The 27,712-nt window shown below is 34.8% G+C and overlaps 1 protein-coding gene, 1 long non-coding RNA gene and 1 other non-coding gene across 4 annotated transcripts; 2 read left to right on the forward strand and 1 right to left on the reverse strand.

Annotated features, from left to right (window-relative positions):
• TRNAT-AGU lies at nucleotides 6,932-7,005 on the forward strand. The gene has a single exon. It is a non-coding gene; the product is annotated as a tRNA-Thr (tRNA).
• On the reverse strand, nucleotides 10,369-12,470 carry LOC109727850. 2 transcript variants are annotated; one of them, XR_002220859.1, is made up of 4 exons: nucleotides 12,333-12,470; nucleotides 12,044-12,263; nucleotides 11,472-11,792; nucleotides 10,369-10,696 (listed from the first exon to the last, which is right to left on the reverse strand). It is a non-coding gene; the product is annotated as an uncharacterized LOC109727850 (long non-coding RNA). The 2 variants fall into 2 exon arrangements; XR_002220858.1 differs by having other exon boundaries at nucleotides 12,044-12,470.
• LOC109728082 (importin subunit alpha-1b-like) lies at nucleotides 18,466-27,040 on the forward strand. The gene is made up of 11 exons (XM_020258379.1): nucleotides 18,466-18,864; nucleotides 19,012-19,108; nucleotides 19,205-19,296; nucleotides 19,392-19,523; nucleotides 19,676-19,861; nucleotides 19,958-20,121; nucleotides 20,225-20,303; nucleotides 24,320-24,448; nucleotides 25,016-25,143; nucleotides 25,715-26,108; nucleotides 26,562-27,040. The coding sequence occupies exons 1-10, from the start codon at nucleotides 18,640-18,642 to the stop codon at nucleotides 26,103-26,105; spliced, it is 1,623 nt and encodes a 540-aa protein (XP_020113968.1). The 5' UTR covers nucleotides 18,466-18,639; the 3' UTR covers nucleotides 26,106-26,108; nucleotides 26,562-27,040.

Below are 27,712 nucleotides of genomic sequence, written 5' to 3' on the forward strand. Positions count from 1 at the left end.
CACCCGTATTATCCATATTTACTCTACTCGGTTGTTTCCATGTTTAGTATCTTGTGTAGGAGTAGAGTAGATTTCATCAGCATATGATATCTGGACATGATTGGTCGAGTTCATATCCTATATCTGTGTAACATGATTGTCGAGTTCATATCCTATACTGTGTGACATGATGTTCGAGTTCATACGCTATACTTGTGACCTGGTTGGTCTTTGGTTACATGATGACCCATGCGGTCGATGGTTCCATTGTTGATATCATGCTTACGAGTAGAGTCGACTTATCTGTTCACTATATCTGTGATTTGGTTGCGGGCGGTTCCCCTATTTTGATATCTATGACCTATTCGGGTCGAGTTGTTACAGTTCTATCTTGACATACGTAGCTGACTAGTTGTTGATAGCCTATACGGTCGGTGTGCCCTGAGGGTCTGGCATTGTCGGCTAAGTTGCCGATGGAAGATCTTTGAGCATTACTACATTGATCGCCACTGCAGGTACGCATTTCACGAACACCAGCGTCTGATCCACCGCAAGAGTGTGTTCTTTCCGGAAAAGTGGTTGGATTGCCAACCCGTGAGCCCAGGGGCTTTATTGCGAGGGTTATATGCTTCTGACCCAAGGGCTTCATTGGCGAGGGTCAGTACTATGCTTCTGACCTGGCGCTTCATTGCACGGTCAGGAACAGGTTGAATATGTGGCATGGGCCTCGCGTCTTGTCGACCAATAGGGCAACGAAGATTGGGTACTTTTGAGATTATCGTCAGTTGACGCATATGTCTATAGTACAGTCGTGCATGCATATTTACAGTTCTTACTTTTATAGTTGTCATGCTACTATAGTAGATATTCATGTATGCTTTCGGTTCCAGTTACAGTAGCGGTAGCCGTTGTTCAGTCTAGTTCTTACTTTCTGTTCAGTATTGCTACTGTATTTAGTATATCTGCTCATTACTCATACATCTCTTTCGCTTACTATTGTTCCTACTGTATTTCCACTGACCCGTGTTGTTGTATAGCTCTTCCTGATCGGTGAGTACTCCTCGCCTTCTTCAGCTTGCGGTAACCCACTTGGAAGGGGAGACATGTTTACATTTCTCATCTCCCCCATCCATTTTTCAGGTATCGCAGCGGTTGTGTATTGGGACGAGACGCGAGATACGTACGTAGCGTCGATAGATCTTTCGACCCAGGTTGTTTGGTTTAGTTTCTACCCTTATATTCTGTTTTATGGCAAGATAGCTTGTATGGTCAGTATTTATTTACATTTGAAAATGTGGATTTTCAGTGAATGTAATAAAGGATTTCTGGTTTTGGAAACTAAAAGGTTTTCTACCCCGTCGTGTAGCATTTCTAAAGAATAAAGGTTTCCGTGTAGGAAACAGTTTTCAAAAGATTTTTTGGATTTCTATTTAAACATTGAATGTAAAACTGTGATGTGAATGGTGAATGTATGAATGTATAGTTATCTTATACTTCTCTAGTTGTGATTGTATCATGGTTGTACTCTTGACTGTGTGCGACGCCGTGCAAATACAGGGGAGACTCTGTCCGTGTGAACAATGGTCTCCTGTTATTTGTGGTGGATCTGGCAATACCTGGGGTCAGATAATATAAAAAAAAAAAAAAATTTCGACGCCTTTCCGCTATCTTTAAACTGAAAGGACCCCGGGGCGTACACGGATGAAAATGATAAAAAGAGGTAAATCTAACGGCAGAAAACTTGATAGCACAAATGCTCCGTTCTATCGATAGTATCCAGCCGGACTATATATATATACTATATATATATATATATATATATATATATATATATATATATATATATATTATATATATTATATATATTAATATATATATTATATAAAAATATCTGGAATACTATCAATAACACAAAGTTATTGGTGCTATTGATTTTTTAGCCCTTGGATTGATAAATAGATGGTTAGGATGATGTGGGTCTCCTAGGATTGAGTGAGTAGTTGGTTGAATTGTATAATCTAACGGGTAAAAGTAATCAAAAGGTTAAATCTAACGGTGGAAAACTCGATAACACCAAATCCTTAGTGCTATCGATAGTACCCATCCGGACTATATATATATATAGTGTAATACTGAATACAAAAAAATTCAATAAAACTTGTAATTTACAAGAATTAAGAAATGATGCATATTTTTTTTCAAGAATTATCAAACTCATCTTCTTTAAATTATTGGTAAAAACAAATAAAACTTATCTCAACTACCACCTTTTTGGATTTAATATTTTAAAATTTTGATTTTACCATTTGATCTTTTATTTTTAATTTTTTATTTAAGCCAATTAGTGATTTTTTAATTTCAAATTTTGAATGCATGTTTATTTTTATGGATTTTATTAGCATATTTTATATTTATTAAAATAAATAATTAGATTAAATTTTGTATCTAAATAGTCATCAAATTACTTAAATCTTATAAATTGAAAGGTTGATTCAAATCCAAATTATTTGCAATTTCAGGCAAGCTTTATATATTTTTACCTAAGGTCCTATTTGAATGTTAGAATAAGTTATCCGGATATAATTTATTTGGTATGTGAATTTTTTAATATGATTGTAACTAAAGAGTTTGATTTTTATTTCTTTAAAGGCTCCTCTTGTTATCGATAATTCAATATAATAGTATATGTTGCTTACGAGATATTTTTTTTTTATTCCAAAAAATATATATTTAAAGGTCAGTTATGATAATTCATTTTAAACATTTGTACGCACTTCTCTACGTTCAAATATAAATCTCCTAAATAAATCAAAGAGATATACCAAACATGATATTCATGCATCTAAACAGAATCTAGATAAATAACTGAGATCGCCCCATCATTGTGATGTTGGGGCTTTTGGGGTACATTTTGGGTAAGCTGTGCAATATTATTATTGTTGTTCTCCCCAAATATATTGGTGTCCTTGGGGTGACACGTGGCAGTTAGCATGACTAAAAAAGAGTTAGTTTTGGGGTTTTTTTTTTTTTTTTTTTTTTTTTTTGCATTTAGCCTCTCGAAAATTTTTTTTGTAAATAGTCTTATAAAATTTATATTTGTAAAATTGACACTGTTTTCGTCACACGAGCATCACGCGAGCATGAACGGTGGTATAGGTTAAGTTGAACACGGTGAACTAATTTATTCACCGTATTTAGACAAAGTAAATGATTTACCGTATTCCGTTATTTTCTTATCATAATATTATATGATATTTGAAATTTTAGTTTCAGAAAGAATACGATGAATCATTTACTCTATTCAAATACAGTGAATGATTTACAGTATTCAACTTAATCAGTCATTACGTCTACGTGGCGCTTGCGTGGCGAGAACAGAGTCAATTTTATAAATATAAATTTTATGGACCTATTTATAAAAAAATAAATTTTGAGGGGCCTAGAAGCAAAACAAACTATTGGGTTACTTTTTGCCCGACGGTAGTTACGTGGAGAGTGCACCTCTCAGCGTGCCTTCCCACTTGTGATGGGTCAACGGATCGAGATATTTAAATTTTATTTAAAAATTTAAAATTTTTATTTAAATTTAAATTTGTATGTACGAACTTATTCTATACTAAATGAATATAAAAATAAAAATTCGACTGATTTGAATTCGGATATGAATTTTATCTGTACTCGATTCGAACCCACATCCGACCAGAATCCAGATTGATTTTATATTACATAATGTGTATATAAATATTGGGTGTTATCTTTGAATTTGTATGTTGAAAATTTAAGTTTAATATGTAGGTTAAATTATACAAAATCTCTTTATAAATATTCATTTTTTCACTTTTTCTCTTTGATATTTTAAAATCTATATTTTGCCTCCTTAAACTTTTTAAAATATTTTCAGGGAGTACGTCATCTATGGAGAGCACAAAATGACCGAAGAAAAAAATATTTTTTAATATATTTATATTATTTTGAAGAGCATTTTTAGTATAAATTATAAAAAATAGACGGAATAGCAATATAACCTTGATGGAAGGGGCCTAAATGCAACAATTTGAAATGTCGAGGAGGTAAAATATAAATTTTTGCAGGTTAGGGAGGAAAAGTGAAAAACCGAATATTTATAAGGGAGTTTTTTGTGATTTAGCTTTTAATGTAATATATTTTGAAATATGATGAAGAGAGTTTTATATATTTTAGAGAAAACTCGCATTTTCATTCAGATGTGTTTAGTTTAATATAAAAATAGACTCAAATTATTTTTCAGTCCAAAAATAATTTGTAAAATATTTGATTCAGCATTAAAAAAAACATTTAACGAAAATATATTTACATATTATGAGAAGCGAAGAACTACGCGGTCCATGAGCTGAAAGTCACGTCATGGACCGCGTAAGAGAGAGGTCCACTGTAGACCCCACTCTTTCTCAATATATCTATATATATAATATAGGGAAAACTTCAAAAACCCCCCTGTGGTTTCACACTTTTTCATTTTAGTACCATGTGGTTTTAAGTGAATCAAGTTAGTACCATGTGGTTTCTCACTTTATTACTTTAGTACCCTGTGGTTTAAAATGTATCAAGCTAGTACCCTGTGGTTTTGCACTTTATCACTTTAGTACCCTATGGTTTCACACTTTATCACTTTAGTACCTTGTGATTTAAAAAACTATAGGGTACTAACTTGATACAAAATTAAAACCACAGGGTACTAAAGTGATAAAGTGCAAAACCACAGGGTACTAGCTTGATACACTTTAAACCACAGGGTACTTAAGTGATAAAGTGAGAAACCACGGGGTACTAACTTGATACATTTTAAACCACATGATACTAAAGTGAAAAAATGTGAAACCACAAGGGGGGTTTTTGAAGTTTTCCCTATAATATATGTTATTTGGTAAACTTATAATATAGACTAAATTACGAAAATCTCTCTATAAGTATATTTTTTTTTTCACTTTTTTCTCTTCCTAATTTTTTAAAATTTATATTTTACCCTCTATGAACCTTAACCAAATTCCGAACCCGATCTGAGCCTGAATAAAATTTACATTATGTAATATATATATACGTATATAAATATTTGATATTGTATTTAAATTTGTATTTTAAAAGTTAATATAATTTATTTTGAAATATTATAAAGAGAAATAATTATTTCGGGTTTGAATTTTTGGATTCGGGTTTGAATTTTAAATTTTTAGACGGATTCAGATTTAGATATGAATTTTTTAAAATACGTCAAATTTGGGTTCGGATTTAGTAGTCGGGTTCGGGTTTTGAAACCCATCTCGAATCTAAGCAAAACTAAAAAAAAAAAGCCTCCCTTCCCTTGATAGACAAAAATGTAATATTTTCCTTTGTGGTTTAAAATTTTTTCTTGAATTTTAATATTAAATAATATCAATAAACTATTAGACAAAGGCAAAACTAATAATACGTGACAGACCGACAGATGATTGGGGTTCACAAACAAGGCATTGTTGGGGAGCTCCCACTGAAGCTTTATTGCTGTAGTAGAGAAGTCGATTTTTTAGGAACCTACTCTTTATTAAATTTCATAGTCTATATATAATATTATTATAATCCTAGAAGTCAATGTTATAAGAAAAATATTATCTGTACACCCAAAAAGCGGTTTAAAACTCGTACCCACTCTCATTCGAGGGTTTAGAAATTTTTAAAAAATTTTAGGCTAAAAAAATTGATAGTTTTACTTTTTTTTTTATTATGTACAGATAGTACTGCTCACATTATAATAAACTGTAAAAACATATGTGCTCCCCTTAATTTCAATTTTAGGAGAGAAATGCTACTTATATATCTAAAAAATAAGCGCAAGTCTTACACTTTCTAGTCCAAGAGTTTAGATGCCTCTTTGAATTGTTAATATAAAAAATAAAGATTGATAAGACTAGTGTAACAAAAACAGTTTTTTGATGAAAAGGTCGCAGATTTACACCTGGTTTTTTAGGTGTACAGATAGTATAGCCACTTTACAGTCTTTTGTTATTTGAGAAAATGCTTATATGTACACTGAAAGGAGAAAAGAGATGCATAAATCTTACAACTCGCTGATTCAAGAGTCCAAACATTTTTTTTTAAAAAAATTAAAAATTAAAAAATTTAGAGTTGTGGTTTGACTATGTATAATCTTTGGATCGGTACAGTATAAAATTTACATCACTTTTGGAGGTACAGGTATCATTGCTCTTGTTGTTTAATTTTAGAGTCCTATAAAAGGAAAAAAAAGAAATAATTGTCTATATGCCCCTCAAAACTTCAAAAATATTTTATTTACTCATATTTTTTATTTTCTTTTCAAAATATTCCTCATATGTTTCTTCGTTATTCCAAAATACCCTTACAATTACCACCCGTTAAGTTAACTTAGGTTAAACATTAGTTAAATATCTACAAGAATTAAAAAAATATATATCAAAATTACTTTTTTGCCCTTAACTTAAGGGCAAATAATAAATGTTCGTAATGGCAGAAAGGTATATTTGCAAAGACCAAAAATTAAAATACTTTTTGTATCCCTAACTTAAGGGGAAATAAGAAAAGTCGGCGGTCATGGTGGAAGAGTATATTTAAAAGGGCAAAATAGTAATTTTATATAGATAATATATATTGCTAACAGTTTATTAATAGAATTTAACTTTAGGGATATATTTAAAATAGATTAGAACATAAAAAAAATATTTTCAATATTAGTTTTCTAAGAGAGATAAATTAGAAAGCCAGAAACTTTTTAGGGATATACAAGCAATTGTCCCAAAAAAATAAATGTTATTTTGATATCCAAAAATGGGGTGTACCTTTCACACCCACTCATCCAAGGATTTAAAACTTATTCTTTTTTAGTTTTTTAACTTTTAAAAAAATGTGATAAAATTAATAGACATTTATTTATATATAAACAATTTCAAAATTTAAAATAATTGCTTTCGTAGCTCAGTTGGTTAGAGCACCCGTTTAGTAAGCGGGAGGTCTTGAGTTCAACTCTCAACGAAAGCATTTTTATTACAATACTATTATTTTTTTTTAAAAAAAAATCTATTCTAAAAATTTAAATTCAAATAAAAAGAAATTCTATTCTAAAAATTTAAATTCAAATAAAAAAAATAACTGACCATACAAAATTTACTGGATTGTCAATACATTTCATAAACATGTTTTATTTACTTAATTAAAATCATATATTTTTTTTAAAATTCTATTCTAAAAATTTAAATTCAAATAAAAACATAACTGACCATAAAAAATTTAATGGATTATCAATACATTTCATGAAATTTTTAATTTACTTAACTAAATCATTCAGAAAATAAAATAAAAGTAAAAAGGTGTTATTCAGAAAAAAAAAATAAAACAGTTTATATGGCTAATTAATTTGTAAATCAATTTTGAATTTACTTATTACTAAAATTAAAAATCCGAAAAAATAACTAAAATTGTATGACTACAGTCATATAAAAGTCAATGGATTTTCAAACATTTCGTAAAATTTTTAATTTTCTCAATTAAAATTATTTAGATAAATAAAGGTTAAATATAATAAAAGTTAAACAATGTAAAAGTTCAAAATGTGTTATTAAAAAGAAATTAGTTTATAGCTAATTAATTTGCAATTTCTGAATATTACTGTTACAAAAATTAAAATTGAAAATAAATAACTTAAAATGTATGACTATGGTCATGCATACTTAACTAAAATTATTTAGATAACAAAAAAAGTTAAATAAAATAAAAATTTAAAAAGTGTTATTCAGAAAAAAAAAAAAAAAAGGCTTATACCAAATTAATTTGCAACATTCTTTTGTCATATATTACTTTTTCACTCTAAATCTCTCATTACAACGACCCGTTGGATCATTCGCATTAACTATTAACCCCAAAATTTGAGTTATCAGAAATACGCAATCAATTCACTTAAAGTGTACAGACACAGCGCCCATAGATTTCGATTGTGATTCGGCCCAATCACTCTCACGCCATTTTAATTGTGACTCGGTTCAACCCGACCTCCCGCCATTCCAAACGTGATTCAATCCAAACCGGCCTTCCGTCATAAAATAGAATGCTGATCTTTCTAAGCTATCAATCCCGTTTTCTCCGAATCGAGTTTTGGTGAGGATCCATCCCGAGGCCTGTTTGTCTCATCAAAAATAAAATTTATGTTGAAATAAATTTCCTGATAAACCATAGTTTATGTAAAAATTGCTTTCCTTTTTCTCTTTTCTATTGTAATTAATTTTGGTCTGGAATGAGCCGAGGCCAAGTACGATATTTTGGAGAGTTTGATAATAAGGCTTCGTTTGAGATTGCGGAGAGATTGCGTTACGTGCGGTGAGAAAGTACGTTGGAAAAATACTCTGTTTGTTTCTGTACGTAATATTGCGTTCCGCATATCGCGATGAGTCGGTTACGATATATTTTCTGCGGTCCCACCGGAGAACGCAAAAGCATATCCCTATATATTTTTTTCTCAACTCCATTTTATCTAATAGCGTTAGATAGAACTCAATACCAAACTAAGCCTAAATAAATGTTTATGGCTGAAAATCACTTCATGCATTTTGTTTAAAATAAGATCTATATTCTTGATCTTAATTACAAAACTCTTATCATCGCTTTTTAAAGATTATCATTTTCAGCCGTTCGTTTTTATGTCCACTCGATGGATAAGAAAATAATATCGGAAACACATGAAATTTAATTTCTAAACACTTCAAGTGGTATAGATTATGTTCAACGTTGTCGATCGTCGATTTGGAGGCTCCGTCATCGCAAATAAATGGGTGACGATAACATTCTAACTCATCTCTCTCTCTCTCTCTATATATATGTATAAATGTTTGAATTTATATTTGAAAATTTTGAATCTATTGTAATATGTTTTGAAATATGGTAAAAAGAAAGTAATTATTTCGGGTCAGACTTTCGTATTCGGATTCGGTATTAGATATAGATATTTAAAATCAATCAGTTTCGGATATGTTTGGATTTCGGGTTGGGCTTCAGATTTATTTATTTATTTGAAAATCCGCTCCTAATCAACCCGTCAACATTAGGTATGTCAACGGGTCGGATTCAGGGCGACATTTCAAAAACCCGAATCCGACTCCAATTCTCCAAATCTGAAACCGAAACCCAAACCCGAACCCCACAGTTTTTAAAAATCCATATCCAAACCTGAACCCGACCAAAAACTCGAAATCCAAACTCGAACTTGAAAATCCGAATCTGAAATAATTATTTCACTTTTCAATATTTCAAAATATATTATATTAAATTTAAAAATTTAAAAGTATAAATTCAAATATAATATTAAATTTATATATATATATATATATTATATTATATATAATGTAAAATGAATTTGGGTTCGGATCGTGTTTGGGTTCGGACCAGATACAGTCAAAATTCATATTCGTAAATAGCGCGAAAATCGTGACCACTTTCCCATGGTCAGTTTCAAACCAAACCCGGTCGCTCGCACCCCACGACGCACCCAATGAGAAACTAAACCATGACGTCCACGTGGCGCAATTTATTAGTCGTACGAAAAAATAAGAACCAATAACAAAGCGCCGCGTGGATCAAATGAACGGTGATCACTTTATTTAGTGAGACATTGTACCGCCACTCTTTCCACTACCGCCCTTAATTGTATATATAACCCCTAAAGTATACGTTATTTGGAAACGGGTCCCTCAGCTTATATTTTGTTTTTTTGGGAAAACTTCAAATACCAACCCTATAGTTTCGCACTTTCTCACTTTAGTACCCTATAGTTTAAAGTGTATCAATTTAGTACCATGTGATTTCATTTTTATCTTTTTATTATCGGTTTCACTAATTTTTTTTCGTGAAATCAGTGACAAAGTTTAGACTAAAGAGTACTAAAGTGAATATTCGATAAATCTATATTGGGTATCTGGAGTTTTTTGTATATAATTTAACAAAATATTAACGGAAAAGCTGACGAAAAGATAAAAATGAAACCGCAGGACACTAACTTGATATACTTTAAACAACAGGGCAGTAAAGTGAAAAAGTGCGAAACCACAGGGATAGTATTTGAAGTTTATCTTTTTTTTTCTATATGAGTTTTTATGTATTACCAGTGTAGTAACCCGCGTGATACTGCGGACAGATATTATTATAATAAATTTTTTTTCTTTATAATGACTTTAAGATAGATAATGGTAAAAAATCTAAATAATCTCTCATAAGTTTGCAAAAAAAAAAAAAAAAAAAAAAAAAAAAAAAAAGATGACACATCCTAACAGTATACAAATTTCTAAATAGAGAAGCGTGCAGTAACTCAATCAACTTATATATGATAGGCAAAAGAAAATAGAAATAATGAGAAAATGGGAGCACTTGAAGCTAAAATTAAACGAAAGCAACTATAATTCAACAGCAACTTACATATAATAGGCAAAAGAAGAATGAAGCAATAAAAAAATGAGAGCATTTAAAGCTAAAATTAAACGAAAGCAACTGTAATTCTCAGCAGCTTTAAACAATAAATAATTTGACATACTTAAAAAACTTCTAAATATCAAATATAATAAACTCATATAAGACTTGGAAGAGTAGCAGAACGCCTTTAATAACTCAGAGCTTGGCTTGGATCGTTCTGATTGGAGTTTTACTTTCTGTTGAATCATTTGAGCTTGTGCCATAACTTTGTGTAAAACTGCATTAATATTGATGCGCAATGATTCTTAGAATAAGTTGTTAAAAGAAAATGATCCATTGATAGAAAGAGTAGTTGATTATAACATAAGCAAAAGAAATGGGGCATTTCTGTATACTACTAAATTTTGCAATCCGTGCAAATCAATTATGAAAAATGTAATAAACTAAGAAGCACTAATAACCAAAAAAAAAAGAAAAGAAAAGAAATAACATAATGCATAGGCAAAAAGTGAGCTGTGGGAAAAAAATTCTCGGATTTAAGAAAAGCTCAAATTATGAGTTCTATAAATATCACAACATATAGAAATCATGCAATCAAGAATCAATTCATAGTTATTAATGCAAGTAAGCAGTATGCTCTGAAGTCTTAATCTTTAACAAAAAGTATTTTCATAGTCACAGTCTTCATAATAAAATATGCATAATGAACAGATTGTGTCCAATAAAATTTTGATTGCACAAAAAGATTAACAGAAAAAAGAAAGAAAATCATGCTTTTTTGCAACATATTAAGAATTGACGATTATATTAAGAATTGACGGGACATAGTATGCCAGCATTTGAGCAAAAATTATTGAGTAGAAAACACCCAACAATTTGCTACCACTCATTTTGAAAATATAAATATGTTTTAAGAGTTGCATATATTACCACATAATTTACTTGCCTCCGGTCAACAATAAAGTGGAAGAAACAAAAAATATAGTCATGCACAGGGCCATGAAATTAAAAAGAGCGGAAATGAAGTTATAAAAAATGTACAAAATCAGTACCCGTGCAGCTTCTCCTTGTCATCAAATAGCTGAGCCCCTCCACAAAAAAACCAACTTCTATTAACTATTCTGTACATAATCAATGGGATCACTTAATCCAGAATTTGATTTCTAACCAGAGGATGATGAGAATATCCTAGCATCATCCACACCAACCATACAATGGATCCGTTCTGACATGTAATCAAATCAATCGCTTTTGGTATAAGAAAATTTGATATATTTCGCCGCAAATTGTAACCATAATATATTTGAAACTCGCATCTGATTGCCGGTTCAAGCTTCCATTGTTAGCACCAAGTTTGCTCTCTTGAAATGCTCCTGAAATAAGGAGCAAATTCCAATGTCAAATTCAAATTCAAATTTATAAAAGACTAAATCTGAAGATTTTATCCAAATATTAACCATTCCTCTTGTAAATCTAATTTTTCAATAGTACTCGCTCTTTAAAAAACATATCTTTCATAATCGAGCCAAAAAAATTTGCTTAAAATTTACATAAAAAAACTACCAGATCCTTTTGTATTGAAATTAATAATTTCACAAAAAAGTGCATTGAGATCAAAACCCACCTCCATCACCATGACCTCCGATCCTTCTCTGCCCTTTTTTGAAATCTCTCAACCCTCATCCCACGCGCGACCATGATCGTGACGACGCAATCGGCAAGAATGGTGATGACGAACCAGGCACTCGCGAGCATGAAGGCGAAGGGGTATTCCTTGTCCATGAGGTCCTCGGAGGTCTCGTTAGAGTTGCAGAGGAAGTGGGCTCGTAGGGCAGCGCCGCCTCCTTAAATCATCATATGAAAGAAAATTGGAGAGAGATGTTGCAGCAGAGAGGGGAAAGAAAATGACCAACCGTAGGAAACGAAGAGGGAGAGGGAACGACGCTGCCAAGATGGGAGAATAAATGCTGCAGCCGATGGGGGAAGAAGCACCGACGCGAAGAGGAAACGCCCTCTTTCGTGCCCTCTTCCGTTACAAAAAAAAAAAAAAAAAAAAAAAAAAAAGAGGAAAGAGAGGGCACTGCTTTGGTTTGGTTTGGTTTAGTTTTAAATATGCGGTAAGAGGTTGGCTTTGGTTCAGAGTTCAGAGAGAGAGAGATTTCAGTCGGTTCGGTTCATATATCTAGAGAGAAATAAATGGTTCGGTTCAAGTGCTATGGATGGAATAGGCGGCTCGGTTCGGTTCAATTTACAAAAAGGATGAAGGATAATAAGAGGAATCAAGGATAACTTGCCACGTGTCAAAAGATATTGTGGCTTCATATATGTTTATAGATTAAGTTAAATATTTTATCAAATTTAATAATTTTATTAGCTATTTGAGGTTAACTTACCGAACTTTATTTGTTAAAGGTAATTAAAATTATTAAATTTTGTGAAACTACTGGTAAATTTGAAAAAGTTTTGGACTAAACATACTAAATGCAAAAAAAAACCTTAATTACGTAAAGATTTTTACCAAATGTAATATCTCTATTTATTACTAATTATTAATTTATTTAGTCTTACTTTTCAAAAATTTATGAAGTTACTAAATTTAATGAAACCATCAATAAATCTAATAAAATTATAAAATATTTAACTAAATCACTTATACTTTCAAAAAATTGGAAGTTGAGGGGTTTCAATAAAAAATAATAATAATTTCCATACATTTAACCTTTATTTTAGGATTAACCTTTATTAATTTCCACACTTTTTTTATGCTTTTGCATAAAAGATATGTCCATTAGTCTTTTGAAAAATTTTACAAAAAAGAAATGTTATATTTTAGATAAATAAAATCTTTCATTTTTCTATTTCCGTCGAAATTAATAGTTTATTCAATAATTTTATTCAATTTACGTGATTCTACTGTATTAATTATAGTCGAATTTATCTACCAATTTTCAATTTATTTCTAGGATGTTTTAAAACAAACTTTAAAATTTATTTCAAAATTTTAGGCTTAACTTAACTATAACTATAAATATTATTCTTGCACTTTAATTTGACTCTCAAATATCTTCAGCATAAAAAACTTCAAAACCCCCCCCCCCCCCACCCCCTTTCGTAGTTTCTTACTTTACACCCCTGTGGTTTAAAATGTATCAAATTGCCCCCCTGTGGTTTCGTTTTTATCTTTTCGATAGCTTTTTCGTTAATATTTCATTAAATTATATACAAAAAACTTGAGATACCCATCTAGATTTATCAAATATTCACTTTAGTATCCTTTAATTTTAACTTTATCACTGATTTAGGAAAAAAAATAATGAAATTGATAAGAAAAAAGAGAAAAAAGAAACAACAGGAGGGGCAAATTGATACATTTTAAACCACAGGGGGGCAAAGTGAGAAACTACAAAACCACAGAGGGGTTTTTTGAAGTTTTCCCAAAAAATTATTATGCCAATCCTGCAATTTAATCTTGTATCAAATAGGTTCTATAATTTAAAATTTTCGTTAATTTTTTTATAGAAGTGTTAATGACGATGACGTGGCAAGATGACTTGCACATTAAAAATACTTTAGGGGCATTTAGTTAGATGTAATTATAAATACAGTAGTTACAATTACATGCATCATGTTTAGTTGGATGCAGTAGAAAACGCTGCAACTAAAAATAATTTATATGGTTGCATACAGTTGAGAAATTTTTTTAAAAATTTTATCATTTTGTATATATAATGGTGAAATTACCTCCAATATAAAAAAATAATTTTTATTTAAAAAATATTTAAAGAGGTAAGGTTGCCTTTAGTTTAAAGTTACTCTCCCCAACTGCTGCAGTTGGAACTGCGGCCAATTTGGGCGTAGTCCCAACTGCTATAGTTGGACCTCCTCTTGCAGCAGTTGGAGTTTGAATACATCAATCCAAACACCAAATTTGTATTTACATGTAATTACAACTGCCGTAACGGCCCCTTAAATACTCGTGCGTGAATGCTTTTTATTGCTTTGTTTTGAATTTTGATATTTGAAGATGCGTCAGAAGGAGTTTAAATAAGTATAAAGATGTGTTATTTCTATGGATGTCAAGTATAAAGATGTGTTATTTCTATGGATGTCAGCATATCGGATTCAAAGCAGATTTTCAAGAACCCGAATTCAAACCTGGCTATCAAATCCGAAATTTGAACCCGAATTCAAATACAACAAATTTTTAAAAATCCAAACCCAAACCCGAATCCCACCAAAAATCCGAAATCCGCACTTGAAACAATTATTTTTCTTTACCTCAAATATATTATATTAAATCTAAATTTTTAAAGTATAAATTCAAATATAACATCTATCATATATGTCACGCCCCGGATGTCTCGTTCCCCGGGCACGCCGACAAATCCGCCGTATACAAGAAATTTTTCCTGTATACGAAGCGTCAAAAGAACCTGTAGATATGCAATACTACAAACAGTAGCATAGAGCTGTTCAATAAACAAAAGCTAAACCAACTGAGCTTCATATACATAGTTTAGAAACCAAAATACAGCGTTACTCGCACTGGCGAGTTAAGTACTATGTACATAAGCTCGAAGTAAAACAATCACCTGCGGTAGGGTGCCTCTAGCTCTGTCAGTCGGGTAGGGCTCTAGCTTGCGACGCCCTTGCCTCGATCCTGATCCGCGGAAGGCGCAGCAGCCGAAGCCTGTGGCTCTGCAAAAACATAGGTAACAACTGGGCGTGAGAACTATTGTAAAAACAAGTAGTTCTCAGTGGGTACCGCCCAAAACAATATCGGTCCACCCACTAAGTCTACAGGAGGGAGCAAGAATAGTAGGAAAAGCAGGAAGTAAACTCTACCGCTATCAATCACTACACTATCATGCTCTACACTAACCAGCTGTAGGAAATGTCAAATCTGACCCAATCCAATCGGGACTGTAAGCATACCCGTCNACTCACTCCACTCTAGGAGGAGTTAGAACAAACAATCATTGACTTTCGCAATTTAATTACGCCTCTCGCGTCTTGCTTCCCTAAGGTTTGCCAAACTTAGGTTTGCTACGTCCCAACGACCTATAGCAAAGCTCTGATACCAACTTAATCTGTCACACCCCGGATCTCTCGTTCCCCAGGCACGCCGACAAATCCGCCGTATACAAAGGAATTTCCCCTATATACGAAGCGACATCAGTACTTGCAAATCAAACACTACTACGAACAGTAGTAGAGAGCTGCTAGAGAAAACAGAAGTTAAACAAACTGAGTTTCACATACATAGTCCAAATCCAAAATACAGAGCTACTCGCACTACCGAGTTAAGTCAACTATGTACATAAACTCGAAACAAAACATCTACCTGCAGTAGGGGCACCTCTAGCTCAGCACGTCGGTAGGGCTCTAACTCGCGACGCCTTTTCCTCGATCCTGGTCCGCGGACGGTGCAGCAGCCGGAACCTCTGGCTCTGCAAAAACATAGGTAACAACTGGGCGTGAGAACTACTATAAAAACAAGTAGTCCTCAGTGGGTACCGCCCAAAACAACATCGGTCCACCCACTAAGTCTACAGAAGGGAGCAAGAGTAGTCAGAAAAGCAAGAAATAACTCTACCGCTACCGATCACTACACTATCATGCTCTACACTAACCAACTGTAGGAAATGTCAACTCTGACCCAATCCAATCGGGACTGTAAGCATACCCGTCCTCGGGACTGTGAATACACCCGTCCCTGCCCCATTGCGACTATCAAGCTCTATCCACACTAACTGGTCCGTGGAGAGCATGTTCAACTGGCATGAGCGATACCAACGCGAAAGCACACAAAGCCTGACTCCGGAGTGGCACTCGTGGGCGCTACCCAACCGAGTATGCAGCGTATCTCTGTCGAGCTCAATCAGGCTCCAACTAGCCAACGTCAAGTGAACAGGGTCAAAACAGGTCTACAAACCAAACCCACGTGCTCTCGGCACAATCTGTGACCTAAACAAGAATCTGGGTCCACCGCTAACCCGAACGGCACCCAACGACCCGAAACAGCCTAAACTCTGCTGAAAAATAAGCTCGGCATCTCAGCACGAGCGTAAATGCCTTCTAAACTACCCCAGGTATCCATCGCAACGATACTGCAATGATACAATCGAATCACGGCTCCTAGAGCTAAATCTGGTAGTTTAAGCATATGACGATTCCAATCGTGTTTTCTCCTAAGTCAAATCCAGTCCAACATGTACATTTAAGATTTACTAGTTATGTTCTCAATACTGATTATATCCAGGATAGCATCACGAATATCAAGCTACAACATGATTGCCGAACTAAAAATCATACATGTCGACGATTACGGTACTTAGGAATAAACCGATGTAAACCCACCTCGAAAGCTATCCCCTGGCAGCGGTACACTCTCACAGCTGTGGCGCCACCTGCTGGGTCGATCGTAGCCCTTCGAACCCAAGAATCGCGCTAACTCCAAGCTCTACACCAAACAATTCACCGTTTCAGTCTAGTTTTCGCAGCAGTGGAGTACAATAAGAATTCGACCAAGCTAACCTTCACCAAATCCAGCAAGTAAGGGCTTCGCGGATTCCTCTCGCAGTCCCGAATCCAACGAACTAAGCCTCGTCGAAATCCGATGCTCCTACGTCGAGAACGAGCTGAAATACTAACAGTCGATGAAGAAATTCAGCAAACAACATCTCTCCGAGTTGAAGTAGTAAGAACTTGCCCAAAATCCAAGGAAAGGCTGAATTACTCACCTCGACAGCGACTAGCACCGGCGCGACGTCAAGAACAGCGAAGTCGCACGCTCGCCCGGTCTCCTCGCAATGCCCCGGCGTCAAATACGTGCTCGAATGATCCCGCGGTACGTCGGCGACGAAACTCCCACCGAGCTCCACCGTGCTCAAGGACACCGCTAGAGAGAGAGAGGAGAAGAAGCAGAACATTCCCTCTCTGCTCTACACCAAGCTATATAGAGGGAGAGAAAAGGATTGATACAAACGAGGGAGAGAAAATTACTCATTTAACCCTCTACCTACCCCCTTGTACCGGTACANTTCAATATACAAAATAAATACATGAATTACGGTATTATAATATTAAGAAAAACATTTTAGGGGAAGCGAATCTACAATCAAGTGAAAGAGAGCGCGAGAGAGAGTAATTAGAGTAGGGTTTTACCGATTTATTAGTTTTGTAGGCCAGCAAATATGCCCAATAATCTAAACTCATATACATATGATTAAAATGCATAATATATATTATTATATATAATTAAAATATATATTATATTATATATAATTATACAAATATATAAAAGTATTTTTAAGATATATATATATATATATATATATATATATATATATATATATATATATATATATATATATTATAAAATTAATTTTGGTTCAGGTCGGGTTCAGATAAAATCTATATCTGAATTCAAATCTACCGGATTTTTTTATTTTTTTTTATTCGTATCCAAAACTTATCCGTTTAGCATCGTATAAATCAGCTCCGTTCAGATTAGGTTGCAGGTAAAATTTCGGGTATTCAGTCCTCAAAATAAAGGGCTTATGCCAAAGATGGACCTATTTAAGATCGAAATAAAGTACAGGGGTTTTATTTATATAATTAAGCTAATTTTCCGACATGTTTTGTAATAATAGCAAATATTTTTAATTTTTTAATGAATGGGTTTAAATCCACGTAGTGGGGTTTAAACAACAACACGCAAAACCCAAAAAAAAAAAGTAGTGGGGTCCACAAAGTTATATGTGGGTGAAAATGTGGGTGTCGAACATTCGGGTGCCCTAATTTGAAATTCATCTCGAACCTAGGGTTTCGTCTCGAACGGAAAAAGTATATTGGTGGGGACGCGTCGCGACCGTGAGACCATGGCGTCGACCGTCCATCAGGAGCTCCGCACGAATCCTAAAGCATCGCGGACGGGGGATCGCGTGGTCTCGCGTTGGGGGTGTGGGGTACATCCCCACCATTTCTTTTTTTTTATTTATTTAAAGTTCTTTTTCGCGATTAAATCTATAATAAAAAGGAGCCCCCTTTCTCGCGTCGTCTCCTTCCTCCCCACACTCGTTCCTCTCTCCGAGCTCGTACCCCCTTTCTCCTAGGGTTAGGGTTAGGGTTAGGGTTGGGGTTCGCTCTCGAGCTTGGGCTCTGCTGGTGCTGCTTCTTGTAGGGTTTCGGTTGGTGGATCGCGTCGTTGCGGCGGAGATGTCGCTGAGGCCGAGCGAGAGGGCGGAGATCCGCCGCAACAAGTACAAGGTGGCGGTGGACGCGGAGGAGGGGCGGCGGCGGAGGGAGGACAACATGGTGGAGATCCGCAAGAACCGCCGCGAGGAGAGCCTCCTGAAGAAGCGCCGCGAGGGCATGCAGGCGCAGCAGATGCAGCAACAGGCCTTCGCCCCGTCGATCCACGCCTCCGCCCTCGAGAAGAAGGTGTGGGTTCGGATCCTCCCCCCTGTAGATCGGGTTTCTAGGGTTGTGGTTTTTGAATCTGAAGTTTTGGAGGTCTCGGGTTAGGGTTTTGGATTGGGGAATCGGTGATTTGTGTTTGATTTCGTTGTGATTGTTTCGAATTTGCAGTTGGAGAGCCTCCCGGCGATGGTCGCTGGGGTTTATTCCGACGATAGTACTCTCCAGCTCGAGGCGACTACGCAATTCCGCAAGCTACTATCAATAGGTAAGCAACATCAAAATTGTTAATTTGTAATTTGTAACTCTTTTAATAAGTTTGCTTTTCGTATCCATCTTATAATGATCACCGCTATAAATTTAGAGCGAAGCCCTCCCATTGAGGAGGTTATTGCATCTGGCGTGGTTCCCCGCTTCGTGGAGTTTCTCACTAGAGAGGATTATCCCCAACTTCAAGTTAGATATTCTTGGATTGATAGAAAAGATCCCTTTTTTATTGTTGTTTCAATTAATTTTTATCCGTGTGTACCTGATTTGGATTGTATGGGCAGTTTGAAGCAGCTTGGGCGCTGACTAATATTGCGTCAGGGACCTCGGAGAACACTAAGGTTGTAATTGATCACGGTGCCGTCCCGATTTTTGTAAAGCTATTGAGTTCCCCGAGCGATGACGTCCGAGAGCAGGTATAGCTTTTATGATGAGATTCTCGAACTAAGTTCTCTAGTGTATCTTGATAAATAAGACCCGAAAGGTGGATTTTTTAAAGTGTTTTTTTAACTTGATTTTCGTTTGTGATGTAGCTAATCTATGAATGCTGTGCTCACTTTGTATGTAGGCTGTGTGGGCCTTGGGAAATGTTGCTGGTGATTCCCCCAGATGCCGAGACCTTGTTCTTGCCCACGGTGCCCTGTTTCCATTGCTGCAACAGCTGAATGAGCATGCGAAGCTCTCGATGCTGAGAAATGCCACATGGACTTTGTCAAACTTCTGTAGGGGAAAACCACAGCCAGCCTTTGAACAGGTTTGATGTTAGTTATAGGATTAAGTTTTTACTTGTTATTAAACTTCGGTTGTACTTGTAATTTTATTGATCCCTATTGTGTTTTGCTGCAATTAGGTTAAGCCCGCTCTTCCAGCACTTCAGCGCCTTATCCACTCGAACGATGAGGAAGTCCTCACCGATGCTTGCTGGGCCCTTTCGTATTTGTCTGATGGTACCAACGACAAAATCCAAGCTGTCATTGAAGCTGGCGTCTGCCCACGTCTCGTGGAGCTTCTTCTGTATGCGGCACCTGCTCAGATTATTTACATAGTATGGTTTATTAAGATGCACTGATATCGTAATTTTTTTTTAACTCTTTTTTTTATTTTTTATTTTTATCAGGCATCCTTCTCCTTCAGTGCTTATTCCAGCTCTTCGAACTGTCGGTAATATCGTCACTGGGGATGACATACAAACACAGGCATGTTACTTTTTTCCGTCTTACATTTTGCTGGACTTCTCCCTTTCCTTTCTTCTCATGTTTGGTCATTTTATGAACTGTGGATTAGCAAATTATGACAGTATGCCAATTTTGTGCTTCGATCTCTGTATTCACAATTCGTAATTTTAAACTACAAGCATGATTTCTTATATGACATTGGTTTATATAATTAAAATGTGCTTGTGACATGCTAATAACTATTGCATACTCTTTCTGGAATTTCTCAGTTGGCTTGTTACTACGAGTGGTGCAGTAGAAACTTTTCCAATTTTTAATCCATTAGGCGTTTCACGTGTATATTTTGTGGTTCATTCTCTGGGTTGCTGCCTTTTCTACTTTTTATTTTCATGAGGTTTATATACAGCTATTAGTATGTTACTTTTAGTTTCTGTTATTTATGTAGGCGCTAGTGAAGTTTAATTAGTCTTAGTTTCCTTTTTTTGGGGTATTCTATGCTTTCAGCAAGTCATTTGTTTCTCCAAATGCTGCATATTTTGCTAATAATAATGGGTGGGGTATTTTGAAGAAGCTAAATTTTACAGGTAATTTGTGTCTGTAGACCTCAACTCTTGGATCATAATTTGTCTAATGTTTGCGACAATACTAAGTACTTAATTGCTATTATTGACAGCTATAAGCCTGGAACTATTGTTTAATGTGTGTGTATTATAAATGAACTTCTTATTTAGGAGTTGGTCATCTGCAAGAGTTAGCTCCAAGAGTTGGTTTAACTATTACTTTTGATCATTGTAAACATTGTAGTTGGTAGGTTCTTATTTTTCTTCCTGGTGTTTTGTTACAGCTTAGTATTTAGTAAGAATGGAGTTTGGATGGGTTCTTTTCTCTAACTTCTTTGTTGTTCATTTGCTTGATTGAAATTCAGATCATGCATAAGTCCTAATTTTTCGGTCAGTAGGCATTATTGCATTTATTGTCATCGTTTTCTTATTCTTTGAAAATTATAAAACTTGTCCATGTGAAACTTGTGTGTACTTTCTCTTGCAACATGTTTACTTAATTCTTAAGAACAAATTAATTTTTGAGATAATGTTTACAGTCAAGCGACTTATTTCTTTCTGTTTTGTTGTACGAAGCATGTGGAATGTTAATAATTTATATTTTTGTGAGCTAGTGAAGTCCTTTTACTTACAGTGAAGAGCTTTGAATGTTTGTTCTAATAGTTTGTCTTTACTGTGATATATTTGATGTTTTTTACCCCAATATATTTTATTTTTCTACAATTTGTGTACAAGAGTTATGATGTTCAAGTATATAAAGAGTTGGTATACAAATAGTTTTCAGATTAATTGATGCAAATTTAGGCATGGACGATTCATAGTTTTACTAATTTACTCTTTGTTGACATGGAAATGGGGTGGATTTTGCTTTAGAACTTTGTTCTTCCGAATAAATGAAAGAAGAAATAGATATATTAAAGAGATAGAGAAAGAGGTAAATAAGATGGCCTTCGTTGAAATGAATTTAATACACGGTCTTGTTTCTTTTATTTTATTCTTTCTTGAGCCAAGCTTCGGAATGAAGAGTTCTTGGTCAGACAGGCCTCTTTCAAATAGGATAATTTTGTCCTTATCCTATACACATGATACGTCTTAATTTGTTTCTAGCATGTTATCTTTTTATTTTTTTCCTCCTCTCTTGTCCTATTTTATCTTTCCCCACCAAGACACTAAACCTTTTTTTGGTGTTTGCTTTACTTTGGACTTTTCTAATTGAAAAAATGTGCACTGAAATCCCTTTATGAAATTTAACAAAGAATGGAAACTACATGTAAAACTCTATCTAGATCCAAGTTCCAAACTAGTGAAACTCGAAATCATTTTATTCCCTGTGTTGTGTATTGTCCAATAGATTATACTCCCCATCATTTGGCTGAACCTAAGAGTGGATGATGAGCACCAATAACTAAATGCAATATAGAGTTTGAAATATTAGGCTTTTCTTGGCAGCAAATTTAGGATCGTGTAGTTGCAAATTGTCTCTAAGCACACAGTTGTAGGTTTATCAAATACCCATGCAAGGTTTAAAGTGCCGTGGCATGGGGACGTGCCGCTGTCTACCTGGCACGGTACGGCACCGGCACGCTTGCGTGCCGACACATGGTACGCTTGCGTGCCGATGAATACGGACGACCTCTTACTGGCATACTTTGGCACGGACTTATTTCAGTTATTTTGGTTCCAATAAGCTCTTATAAAGTTATTTTGAAAGATTTAATCAAATAATTATGAGTATTTGCTATGTATAGCTTACTATACTCATTAATTAATATATTTGTAAATTTTTTTGTATGTAAAGTACAATTATACCTGATCCATAATAGAAATTTTTACAGCTTAGAATTTTTAAAATGCAAAGATATATTTTTTTCTTTTTTTCTTTTGACCATATTATAGTCTTTCTTTCGTAAAATACAAAAAAAAGTTTTAAAAATTATTTGAAAAAATTATTTTAAAAAGCATTTGAAAAAAATATTTTTTAATTAATTTTTTCAAAAAATTAGTAGATCTATCAAAAAAATTAAGCAATAAATTATATGACAAATAAATTAAATAAATTTAAGTATCAATTGATTTAATTTAGCTTTTAATTTTATCAGTATGTTCAATCTTCTATTGCAAAAATAAAATTTTATGTTTGATGTAGCTCAAAATTTGTTTATTGAATTCAATTTTGTTCCCTTAATTCGCCAAAAATTTCACGATGCCACAAATTTTGATAAAAATAATTTGTGAAGAAAAAATAGATATTTGTGGTGGAAGCGGAGGGCTGGGACAAATCTTTTGTCCGTATATTGATAAACAAAAAAAATTAAATTATAAATTTTTTGACTTACCTAATAAGTAAATTTTCGATTTGCAATATATTTGGGGGGGCATGGGGTATCTAGAATGCTTTGGATACCCCAAAGAACAAAAAAAGAAAAAAAAACAAAAAGCAAATAAAAAAAAGCATAGTGCCGGCCGGCACTGTGCTGTGGCACGCAGCGCCGTGTCGCTTTGCACGGCGCTGCGTGCCGCGGCACGGAGGGGGGTCCGAGACCCCCCCTGTACCGTGCCACCTTCTTGGTGGCACGGCAGGTGCTGCCCTGTCCTGTACGGCACGGGGCGGCACTTTAAACCTTGTACCCATGTGTATGCTGCTGTCTTGAGGATTGATGATTGAGCAGACTCTTGTTGTCCTTCGTGTCCATCAGCTTCATCATTTCTTATCTTTGTGCTGGTTCTCATGGAATTGGTTGGAGGATTAGTCTAATTTCTTCAATGTTTGAGAAATTGATTCAGAATTATTTTTTGTTTTCTATAACTTCTATAATCAAGTACTGCTGAGTCAAAGGTTGGAGATGATGGGTGATTTCTATGTATTTTTTGCCAGTTTAGCGCAACATCCTTCAGTCACGTGATGCTGAAGTGTTGGTTGTGAAGAGCGAATTCCTGTTTGGATGATATGAATCTTATGTTTAGACATTCGGATCTATGACTCCAATATTGTGTTATATTGCTTTGATATTGTTACTTGTCACCATTAATTTTTTTTAACTCTCTATCCTTGGCTGGTCATAAACTAATTAATATAATATTGACTTTAGAACTATTTTCATTGATGATTTTCCCATATGTTCTCTTGATTAATTTGAATAATTGACAGTAGTTAATTTGCAGCTATTTTCATTCCTTACAGTATCTATTAAGGGTGTTTGATAATTTCACCATAGATTTTAATGGTGAGTGTTTTTGTTGCTGAATTATGATGGATGATGGATGTGAAACAGATTGTATGGGTTACATTTGTGAAGCTATGTTTCTGTTGAGTCTCTATGTGTATTCTTATTGTTACTCTTGCAACTTTGTCTGCTAAGTATGTTCTCATTTTTTCCCTTTTTTCTTTTCAAGATGCAATTATCTTTTTTGAAGGAAGATACAACTATCTTTGGTAATCTGTTTTTTATATGAAGTTTTCCTGTTTCTTCCTTGCAGTGTGTGATCGATCATCAGGCTCTTCAATGCCTTTTGAATCTCTTGACACATAATCATAAGAAAAGCATTAAGAAGGAAGCTTGCTGGACTATATCAAACATCACAGCTGGAAATAAGGATCAGATCCAGGTATGTGTAATGAAAAGTAATAAATTTTTACTTAGATATCAGGTTCTTTCTTTGTTTTTTGTTGTCTGATTTTTCTGAGGTCAGAGGAACATGGAAGTAGATAGCTTTTAACTCTATTATTATTGGTTTCCATCATACTTGATAATGGAAAAACAATTGCTATTAACTTGCATTTATATAATAATAAAGTGAACTTGCAAACTAACTGGCTATTACAGATAAAGAAATGCAAAAGTATATCCTTAGATGCTTTTAACTGTGTGAAGAAACTTGTGGAAAAACAAAATTAAAAAAAATAAAAATGCCAGCTGAGCTACTAAATTTGCCACAAAATTGACATTTGTTATTATCTAAAATCTAGCGTAGACTATGTGATCAATGTTATTTTATCTCTATTTTGTTGTAATAAACTGGGTTTCCTCAATAGAAGCATCAAGATGAACGTTAATATGTTAATTGATATTTATATGTAGTGAATTAGTCTGTATTGAATGAGTTGATATCTTATTTCTTTATTGTTTATGTTATATTTTACTATTTTGATGACATATAATTGTTTAATAATAGGCTGTGATTGCTGCTGGTTTAATTGGCCCTCTTGTGCACCTCCTCCAAACTGCTGAGTTTGATATCAAGAAAGAGGCAGCTTGGGCTATTTCAAATGCTACTTCCGGCGGCACACATGACCAGATAAAGTACGCAGATACTAATTTATGCATCCTTTGATAAATTATGACATTAATAGCTTAGTTGCAGGCCCTGTCAAATGGAGGAAATTTTGTAAAACTTCTTTTATATTTGATTGACATCCCCCCGACTTTTTGTTTGTTTTGATTAAAAGTTATTTTATCATTTGAAGTGGGGATCCCGATAGATATAACTGCTCTGGATATGTTTTTAGCTGTTAGGTTTAAATACTCAGCTGATAGGTGACAGGGGCATCAAAATTAATAGAATTTCCTAATCAAATGATTGAAATAACTCGGATCAAATGGAACAAAAGTTGAGCAAAGCTGCTGCTGTTCAGAGAAAATGTAGGAGTCTATCTCAAGATGGCCTAAAGTTGGTGGAGTCTGTTCATGTTTCCTTAATTGTAATTACCTAACAATTTTTTATTTCCCCCTTCTCAAATGGAAGAAAAGTTGAAGGTGCTATTGTTCAAAGAAAATGTAGGGTCTTTTTCAAAATGTCCTATAGTTGCCCGGGTCTGGTCATTTTTCCTAAGTTGTAATTACCTAACACTTTTTTATGCCCCCCCTCCGACAGGTATCTTGTTAGCCAGGGTTGCATCAAGCCGCTCTGCGACCTTCTGGTGTGCCCGGACCCACGAATTGTCACTGTTTGCCTAGAAGGCCTTGAGAACATCTTGAAGGTCGGGGAGGCTGAGAAGAATCTGGGCACGACAGGGGATGTGAATGTGTATGCCCAGATGATCGATGAGGCCGAGGGCCTAGAGAAGATTGAGAATTTACAGAGCCACGACAATACGGAGATTTATGAAAAGGCCGTGAAGATCCTCGAGACGTACTGGCTGGAGGAAGAGGAGGACGACACCGCTATGCCCTCAAGTGGTGATAATAATGGTGCTCAGCCTGGTGGGTTCCGTTTTGGGAGTGAGCAGGTCTCCGTTCCATCTGGTGGATTCAAGTTTGGTTGAAAGGTGCGGGCCCTTAGTTTTCTCAAGGTTTTGTTTCGTTTTTCTTTTTGTGGTTGAGGGCTTGTTTCGTGCGACTGGTGGTTATATAGTTTATTATTAAAATTAAATCAAAAGCTTAGGGTCTGAGGAGAACCAAAAACTTTTGTTAAAAATACCTGCCTGCAGCTTTCTGCAACAGCAGAAGTAGAAATTTCAAGTTGGAACTTCTTTCAAGGCTCACAAGCTGATCTCAGCTTCCTGCGGCAGCACCTAGACCTTCTCTTTGCCAAACGGCAGGCTGTTGCCTTTTGGAATAGAGAAGCTGCTCTAGAAGCTAACCGTACGCACCTGATTGGGAGGGCTGAATTAGAGCTTCTGCTTCGAGTCCAGAAGCTTATTTCAGCCTCTTGCCCCTTCCAGAATCTCTCGGCCTATTTCACCTAATGTCTTGCTTCTGCTTCTCGATTTCTTTTACAGGTGGTCGAGGGAGACTGAAGCAGAGTGTGCCCCAGCTAGTTGCATTAGGGGACCGAGTCAGAAAGTCAAAGTCGGGCAGAGTCTGTTGTTGTTGTGTCATTGTTGGGTCCTGTCGGTCTGGTCTCGGATGGGTTGTCCCAAATAAAAAAGGAAGGAGGGTTCTTTTGGTCGCCTCTTTCGGTTCACGAGAAGGTGGAGAAGATTGTTCGTCGGTCGCAGTCGATCCCCATCAAAGGTATTTAAAGTTACCAGTCTTCTACCGCCTGTATAGCATGAGCTTTCCCCGTTTCTCCGAGGTTTATATGTTATGATAGGTTTGTTGTTGTTATTATGGTTTGTCACTTTTGTCGAAACGGTCTCATGTTGTGACCTGGTATATCTATGATGTAGCTGTCACGAAAAAAAATTGTCTTATCAACAAACTTAGTATGTATTTTTAAGAAGAAAGGAATCGAGAATTTTATTTTTGTCACATCTTATCTCGTTGCGTCTTGTTTCATCAATACATTATGTTATTTGTTGTTTTGCTCTCATTCGAATTTTAACCAAATTTAAATTATGCGTGTGTTGTATGATATTATCATAGTCGCCATTGTTGTCGAGCTATTTTCTTTGTCTTAGAAAATTGAATTATTGAACCCGTAAATTTTGTGCTTTGTTGAGTCTATGCTGTTGACTTTTAATTAGTGTATATGTCTGATTGGTTCTAGCGCTGTTCACCTAATGACAATGGGACTAATAGATTTTTTTTTTTTTTTTTGTTATATAGTTGGGTCCTTATTACGTTTTTTTGGTCCTCAAACAACGAGGTGGGTGATACTAAGGTTTTCAAAGTTTAATTTGTTATAATTTCTGGCTCTCGAACTTTCTAAATTGTTGTCAGCATGTCGCATAGTTCAATTTAGTTGACCGGATGTTGATAGGTTTTGCCAATATGTTGTTAATGTGGCGAATTAGTCGTTGTCACGTTATCAATCACAAGTTTGTCGCATCAGTGGCATGTCACCATTCAGTCAACTATATTGGACTGTGGGAGTGCATTACAGCTATTTAACAAGTTTGAGCTAGAAATTGCAACAAATTAAATTTTGAAGAGTAAAAAAGTGTCACACGCCGCATAATTTGAGGACTATAATGTGTAATTTAACCTA

The sequence above is a fragment of the Ananas comosus genome, linkage group 23 (assembly GCF_001540865.1).
Source record: "Ananas comosus cultivar F153 linkage group 23, ASM154086v1, whole genome shotgun sequence".
Classification (NCBI taxonomy): domain Eukaryota; kingdom Viridiplantae; phylum Streptophyta; class Magnoliopsida; order Poales; family Bromeliaceae; genus Ananas; species Ananas comosus.

Coding starts and splice junctions, on each gene's coding strand:
- LOC109728082 (XM_020258379.1), top strand. CDS start 18,640: ATGTCGCTGAGGCCGAGCGAGAGGGCGGAGATCCGCCGCAACAAGTAC. Junction 19,109..19,204: donor CCGCAAGCTACTATCAATAG/GTAAGCAACATC, acceptor CTATAAATTTAG/AGCGAAGCCCTCCCATTGAG. Junction 24,449..25,015: donor GAAATAAGGATCAGATCCAG/GTATGTGTAATG, acceptor GTTTAATAATAG/GCTGTGATTGCTGCTGGTTT.